Here is an 8887-nt window from a genome sequence, read left to right as displayed (position 1 = left end):
GTGCCTACGGCCCCTAACTACAACTACTTTCGTTCCTTTCACTGTAACTCCTTTCATATTCCCTTGTCTTCATCTTACTTTCCAACTCTCTCCTAACACTTGATTCATAGTGCAACTGCTTTGAGGTTTTCCTCCTGTTAAATTAAAACCTTTTACTGTCAATTTCCATTTCAGCGCTGAATGACTTCATAGGTCCCAGTGCCGGGCCTTTGGCCTAAACTCTATATTTAACTCAACTCATAGATACCTGAAGCACTTCTTGCTTAAAATTCCATTTAGTGAAACTCAAGCTATAATAAAAAGAGAGAGAGAGAGAGAGAGAGAGAGAGAGAGAGAGAGAGAGAGAGAGAGAGAGAGGGGGGGGGGGGGGGGAGGGGGGGGGAATTTGCAAGATTCTGATTCCACCTTAAGCAGTAATGCCTTTGTGTATTAAGTGCAATTTATCGGTATCTGCAAGACTGCTGCCAGAAATGTCGTTACTGAAATTGTAGAGTATTTGCGCTCCGTCCTTAAACTCTGGCAGCATAAAGAGATAATGCGATATACTGATATTCCAGAAAGCTTCGGATATTTTACATTTTCTGGAAAGTAAGTGGCGTCGCCACCATCTTGACACGAACTTCCCTTTAGCTGCAGCTGGAGCTGTTTCGAGTCACTTCTCTTCTGCCAAGTATCGCCTGAGATTTCTTCAATCATTTCTCTCATTTTCTTCTTAGATTAGAGCTACTTCTTGGCTCTCATTTTTGGTACCCGAATAAGTGTATTATTCGCCGACATCGTTCGGAGATACGTTGACATTTGACTTATTATTGGAATAGCTGTCCTTATTAGCTGACTGTATAGTATTTAAGTAGTTGAGACAACCATTTCAATATGATTTAAATTTGCAGCTGGGCCAGTTGACCCGGGATATGTCGTAAGTTTTTTGTTTAGTATGTATGATGCGTCTACAATGCTCTATGATATCAAAAAACTGATTTTTTATTTAAAATTGGATCATTGAAGCAACTTGACAGACTTATATATACATGCCACTCCAGGATCCAATATATTGTCCAGATTGCAGAGACGGTGTTACAGGATTGTTCAAGTAATTAGGCAACTCACCAGAAGCTGCTTTGTATTGGGTTAATGCTGCCAATCTTACAATAAGCCTTTAATAAATTTCTTTTGGTCTCGTTACAAGAGCAAGTCGTAGATAACATCCTATTTACATTATTCATGAAAACTACAAGACTAAGTGCCGTATTTAATTAGATGCGCTTCCATGCAGCAGTAAGATTCTTCTAGGTTTTCACCGAAATTAAATCTTGCATCTAAAGACCAAAATATGTCGGTAACTTATTTAGTTTAGACATGCAAACACCGAGACGGCCATGACAAGTGGAGACCAGCAGGCACCAACTCGCAAAGAATTCTGTCCTCGTGTTTGGGAGGCCGTTTCGTGTGTTAATGGTGAGAGCTACATCAGCTACTCTCTCTTTTCTTCCTCCGATGACCTTCCCGAGCCTTTTCATCTTCCTTACCTTTTGTTCACTGTATTATCAGTGACCCTTAGGCAACGTCTGGCTCATCCCACGCATATGTTAGTGATTCTTTTCTTACCGAAACTTATTTCTTTTGTGCTGCATTTTCTTATGGTGGTTGTCTTCAGTCACGCTCATGAGATATCTCAGTTACACCTCTGATTTTGTGAAACGAAAATCAAGTGTTCCTCGTTATCAAGGTAATTTTCATGTTTACACTTTGATGGTTTCTGAATTTTTCGTCAATTTCATGTTTCTCGCCCAGACATCTATTTTAGTAGTTTGTTGTCTCTGCGCCACAATTAAATCTTTTATAACTTAAAGGATTTATATGACCCTGGCGCCTTATATTATTCTATTATTATGTGAGGGAAAATTTTGTTTCTGACATCAGCTGTCATCCGTGTTGGGAAGAGAGGCGTAAAATCAGGCTTCACTCGTGCTCTTCGACAGATATCCTCAATCTGCCTTTTCTGAAGACTATATTTTTTCTCATCTTCCTTAGCGCTGATATACTGTTATATTGCATGTTGTCTCAGAATTCACACGCCATCATAAATGAGAGGAACTGTTATTTTGTTAGTGAGGTGAAGTTGGTCATTATCTCTATTATCTCTGCCGTCCTCACTCAGACTATGGAACTTTTGATGTCCTAGATTTACCTTAATATGAGATACAGATTTAATGTTGGAAGTGTCAGCTGCATCAGTTGCTTTCAGTTCATATCGAAGTTTCTCTTTGTATCTTTCTAGTAATTGCTTTATCAGGGCTAATGCATTCTGTCAGCAACTGCGCGATGTTAGTCTTTCTTTTGGGATGACGAGAATAGAGAAATAGTGTAAAAGTTAGAAATAAATAAGTTCATTTCTCGTGGACTTTTCCTTTAGAAAAAAAATCGTCAATAGTACTGACTGCCAATGTCCGTATATGAACTCATAATATCAACCGTGGACAATATAACGGCGTTTCTCTCCTGAAAAGGAAAATTCCACGGAACATAAACACGTTATTTCAGTTACCAGCGTTGTTACTCTAATTGTTCGTTTCTGTATATTGACAAAAAAAGAAAAAAAGTTTGCAACTATTTTCCTCCCCAAAAAATGACGAACATCGGCGAGTTATTGGAAGAATTCAAATGAAATTATTAGAGTGGACGTAACTATCGCTTTCAACATTACATGCTTAAAAGAAGTTTTATATTTCATTTTCTAAAGATTATTAATACTTTGCTCAACTGAAATTCCAGATAAAGTTTTCGAAAAGTGTACGAAAAATAGTTAAGTGTTCGACGCGAAGCGCTCAGTACTTCCACGTGAATAGTTTTAATGATAGATAAAGGTTGACAAGACAGTAACTGAGCGCTCTTTCTCGGCCACTCCAAAAACATGTAAGAATGTGTAAGGATATACATACACAGGGGGGCCGGGGTAGTTCCCTCAGGGAACCTTATGCGGTACACTGTAGGTATTACTTAAGATTCTTTGTAGCGTGCCTTTGGCCCATAGCTGCAACCACTTTGGTTTCTTTTACTGTACCTCCTTCCATATACTCTTTTCTTCATCTTCCTTTCCACCCTCTCCTAACACTTGTTTCATAGTGCAACTGCTTTGAGGTTTTCCTCCTGTCGAGCCTTTCAAACCTTTTACTGTCTATTTCCTTTTCAGAGCTGAATGCCCTCATATGTCCCAGTGCTTTGGCCTTTGGCCTAAATTTTATATTCAACTCAACTTATATACATATACATACATGTATGTATACTATATATCTATATATATATATATATATATATATATATATATATATATATATATAGTAATATGTATGTTTGATTTTAAATCACGACAAAATAAAAAAACGTGATGATTATACGAACAAAGTTGAAACAATGAAAATGCTAAGTACGTTCGTCTTAATTACCAAGACGTGGTCACTTAGCATCTCCAGTGTTTCAGTTTTTCCTTTGTGGCTGTAACTTTATCTATCTATCTATCTATCTATGAACAGATAGATAGATAGATAGATAGATATCTTTCTTGGACCTTTAATTACCGAGGGACAGTCTGGTGGATCCTTTAATCCTGGTAGCTTAAAGGTGAATCATCATTTCTTGTAAGGAGGAAAATGGCACCAGAGACGCCCAGCAGTTTATCTGACTTAATATTAGCGAAAATTGTCCCTTTTATTAAAAGGCGTTTAAAAATTTTATTTTGTTCTTAAATACTATACTCTGAGATAGTCATGTCATTATGTACGTTACGCACCTTTCCAAAATTCTTACTAGATATATATATAAATGTGTGTGCATCTGTATTCATATTTATATATATGTATGTATATAATATATATACATGTAACTTGTATTTGTATATATCCCTAATGAAAGGATCGCATAAAAAAAAAAATTTCAGCGACTGCAGTCTTTGAAATATAGCACTTACTCTCTATATTCTGGCGTTTCTATGGGATCTTTTTATTAGATGGAATTCTGTTGAAACATTTTTACCACTTCATATATATAATAACGGGGCCAACGCCTCCGTTATTCACTTTGGTAGCGAAAGCTATTTATATATATTTATATATTTATATATGTTTATATGTTTATATATTTATATATTTATATATTTATATATATATATATTTATATATATATATATATTTATATATTTATATATTTATATATATTTATATATTTATATATTTATAATATTTATATATAAATATAGAAGGCTTCACTGCCACTCCTGGAATTGAGAGATCGATGGTTCGCGCCTGTCGGTCAGCAATTCTATTATCGCTTAATAAATTCCCCCTCGTTTTAACATATATGAAAATATATTAATTCCGGGGTTGAGCGAATCAGATATTAAAGGGCATTTGTAGTTCGATATATGTATATGAATCACGTGTTATATATATATATATATATATATATATATATCTATATATATATATAATATAATATATATATATATATATATATATATATATATCCCAGTGATGAGGAAGGCCAGACTGGATGGATAAAGGCAAGTCCAAACCTTGAGTATTATTACCATTGCTTCTACTGAAAATAACTTTCTTATGTCCCATTACCTGTATGTAATTTAAGCCAAGTCTTGGCTAGTTCATGTCGTCCCAGTTCCTCTTACACTCCTCGCGAGGCCGGGAGAGAAGGACTATTATATGATTGGGCTTTATGATATATATTTAGAAATAATTGCTCTTTGCGTGTCCTCTTATTCTTCCAGTCATGTCTTTTACCAGATGGTCCATTATTATTATTATTATTATTATTATTATTATTATTATTATTATTATTATTATTATTATTATTATTATATATGTTAAATTGCTCTTTTTTTCCTTTTTTTTCCTTTTTTTTGCCTTAGCCCTCCTCAGAAATTCCTTACTTGCCATCAGATGTCACTATTACATCTCCAGGCTGTCTATTTACACGTCATTAGCATTCATAGTGGCTTGTCTCCTCAACTTCGATGAATACCACCATACAAAAGACAGCGCTACAAAGGTTGCAAGCTACTTTTTTTTATATGAAAGTGACTAACTGTGGACATTCACTTCGTTCGCTAAATGTACAAAACAACGCCCAGAGATAATGGGAGCAACAATGTATATAGAATAAGGGACTCTCCCTTATTCTATATACTTTTAGGAGCAATATGCGTCCAGTATGTAACCTACTTTCGACAAGGATTATTACGGTTCATTCCGTTTCCAGTTTCGCGGAAGCGCCCAGACAACTCTGATTCTGGTATTGACGTCTTGCCAATAAAATAAACTGGGGATGATCTTCCCTGGAGCGAGTCCTCAGAAGTATGGATGTATAAAAAAAAAGGATGTTGCAATGAATATAGAGGCAAGTGGGAAGAAAGCAGTTTACCGATATTGAAAGACTCTAGTTTTGAGGGCGATAGTTTTGAGGGCGATAGTAATAGTGCAAAATAATATTATAGTAATTAGTTTGTTGGTATTAAAAATATCCTTGAAGCTTTTAGAATTTAGGCGAAAAGTAGTAGCCTGGTAGGCTGCAGAGGTGTGTGGTGAGGCAAGGGTGGGGGATAGAGGAGAGGAAAAACTGTGAAGAGTTAGCGCAAAGATCGATCATATGATAGACGATTAGTGATCATAAGAAAGATACATGAAAGTGGCTGTTCGCACAGTTAAATGCCGTAAGTTAAACTTTCCTGAATTAAATCGACCGGTATATGCTTGCGCTCATACAAGTATTCGAAATTTAAACTAGCGTATACCTTTTAGAGGAGAACTTCTGAAAGAGATGCCAGTAGTCTATTCATGGTAATCTGGTCAGAAGTTGCTGAGCCAGAGTACGGCAAAAAATGATGTCTCGTCCAATGACTCTGTTAGGAGAAAATCCCAAGATAGAAACCATTCCATAGAACTGTGATAATTCTGGCAGCACCTAACTGATAATACCTGTCTTTTTATAACATCAGTGGGTAGGCTTCATTGTGTTTCTGGTAACCAGCCAGCCTCCTCCTCCTCCTCGCTGGCACAATCTCTAATACAAAATTTTTCACAAAAGACACTCCCATAAACATTGTGGTACTTATTTAGACACTTTCCCATTACTTAGAATACTGATCCAAAGTGATAGCAGTGGTCAAAGTCGGTTGTTTTTCTACTCGTTTCTAAAAGAAAGTCCCAGGTTCGAATCCTGACCGCGCAGAACTTAATAAATGTAATTCCTTTTGTAAGTTTTTCCCAGTTTTAAACGGTATTTGGAAGTTTTCCTTTGTTATGGTAGAAAAGTCGCGTTTTATAAGAATAAAAAAATGCTTTATATATATGTGATATATATATATATATATATATATATATATTATTGTCTTTGTATATATACGTATGTGTGTATATAAATATAATATGTATATATATTATATATATATATATATATATATATATTATATATATATATATATATATATAAATAAATATATTATATATATTTTATAATCTATATATATATACATATATATATCTATATTATATAATATATATATATATAAATATATATATTCTATATTATATAATATATATTATATATATATATATATATATATATATATTATATATATATATATTAATTATATATTAAAACGATTTCAGCCTTTCAAATATGATAGTGACAGTGTTCATGGTCTTAATTTTTTCTCGGGAAACACTGTGCTGTGGTTAACAGCGTAATGATATAAGAAGAAATATGCAATATGATTTGGCGTAATCTGATTTGTGAAAGAAGGTGCAACTTTCCTTATGGACTACAGAAAGTCGAGGTTCACAAAATACATTCAGGCATAATCACGATTCGTTGGAATAAAAAGAAGACGTTGTTCTTGAAGTCATAGTAGAATACTGAATTCGATTTCGCTTTTGAACTTGACTTGGATCGTCATTGCTTTCCAATATGTTTCATATGCTTTCTTTTCCATTTCCAGCTGGCCTCGGAAAACCGGAATGGCAGGCTGGAGGGTCCAATCAAGGCTTCACAGGCAAAACATGGTCAGAGCCGCCTTCACGACGATCTTCCCAAGCCTTCACCAATGTGAGTAGGCCTATTCTAGGACTGTTATCGTTTGTCTTTATTTAGCGTTTGATGGTTTTTTTGGTGGCCTCCACTGCTCTCTTGTTTAAGCGATGTGTCTCCTCTCTTGCGCACCTGCTTTGATATGTTTTTGTGATGAGATTTCTATTTGGTTTTATTATTTATTTGATGTCATGTGGCGTTACAGCGCATCATCCTAAATCCTCCCTTAAGAAATATCTGTATAAGTCTTCTATACATTTCGTGTTAGGTTTATTTTCCATCGCCATTAGCACTCAACCGTCTGTGAATAATATAAACAAAACAGTGGTGAACCTTATGACGAACTAAACACTCGTTTGTATAATTTGTTGGAAATCGGTTAAGGTCCTAAAACAAAGTCGTTAATCTAAGCGAACAGTCGACTTTACGCTTCGTAGTCTGACCTATGACTGAATATTCTATGTAGATCACTGTAACATGCTAAATTTAATTTATTCTTTGTGAACCGGACCATTTTCAATATCACTGTATACTCAGCCCATGATATGGTAAAGACCTTTTGAACTCTAATCAAACCTATGTAGTAACACCTACCATGTAAGCCTGAACCAAGGTAATGTTTTACCTTACTAAATCTTTATGAAATGCTTGTTGTGTGATGAAGGAATTCTCATTTCACAATATGAATCACATGTTTTCACAGAAGTACTGTAACTGATAACTAAATTATGCAACATGCAAATGCTGACTCATGAACTCCTATAGAGATATAGAAACTAAACGATGTATAAAGATTACTTTGAATTCGTTTAGAACTTGCGCGTTAAGAGAGAGAGAGCGAGTGTGTGTGTGTGCCTGGTTTTGCGAGGAAAGGGGTTTTGGGTCTTCTCTCACTCTACATCATAAAAAGAAGTCTTGTCGCAATGTAGCACTTTTGACACGAGCGCATTATCGTCCATGTTATTCGACAGCCTTTAGTGTAACGAAGTGTCATCAGTTCTTCGGTGTATTGCGAGGCAATTGCAGGTAACGCTTGCATAGCTCATATTTTGCTTTTTTATTAAAGTTCAGGAAAGAATATTTATGAAAATCAAGGTTTATTTCACTGGACTCTGTTTCGTATAATATTTATATATATAATATATATATATATATATATATATATATATATATATATATATATATATATGAATGGTAAAAATGCTCTGTTACAACAGAATTTCGTCTTTAAAAGGAGCCCATAAAAACGTCAAAATATAGAAAGTAAGTACTATATTTCAGCGACTGCCGTCTCTCTCTTCAGGTAGGTAATGAATTCATTACCTACCTGAGGAGAGACAACAATCTCTGAAATATAGTACATACTTTATATATTTAAGCATCCATCCGTTTGTGTTTCAAGTTAAACTTTAATATATCTAATATTACACTACAGAAATTATTCGTATTTAGTATTTAAAGAGATTTCGATGAAGATTTTTATACAGTTTCTTTGTATCGTCTATTGTTTCTGTGAGCACGTGGCTTCTATGCCGTATATGATCAGTAAGTATGCTTATCCTATACTTCAACGTGCCGTGAAATTTGAAAATAATCTTTTTCCGTTAATCGTGAAAGAGTTTTTTTTTTCTAATTTCTTTAATTAATGGGCCCCCTCCCCGTTCCCAGCCCTTGTGGGGCCGCAAATAACCAATTATGCAACTATTACTTGAGAAAATGGACGCGCCTTTCTTCCTATTTCTTCTGATTAGTTTGGCTACACCCTTCCCCTCGGCCCGTCTGGCCTTATTAT

At 34.8% G+C, this 8887-nt stretch overlaps 1 protein-coding gene across 5 annotated transcripts in view; it reads left to right on the top strand.

Moving 5' to 3' along the window:
• The window catches only part of LOC135212693 (uncharacterized), an 885471-nt gene that overhangs the window by 560495 nt on the left and 316089 nt on the right, over positions 1–8887 (top strand). For all 5 annotated transcript variants that reach the window (XM_064246375.1, XM_064246376.1, XM_064246373.1 and 2 more), the window contains one exon: positions 7007–7113. In XM_064246375.1, the coding sequence (XP_064102445.1) occupies positions 7007–7113 (107 nt within the window). The remainder of the gene's footprint in view (positions 1–7006; positions 7114–8887) is intronic.

This window comes from Macrobrachium nipponense, chromosome 41, assembly GCF_015104395.2.
Source record: "Macrobrachium nipponense isolate FS-2020 chromosome 41, ASM1510439v2, whole genome shotgun sequence".
Lineage (NCBI taxonomy): Eukaryota > Metazoa > Arthropoda > Malacostraca > Decapoda > Palaemonidae > Macrobrachium > Macrobrachium nipponense.
The sequence above is the reverse complement of the archived record's forward strand: the minus strand, read 5'-3'. Positions and strand labels throughout refer to the sequence as shown.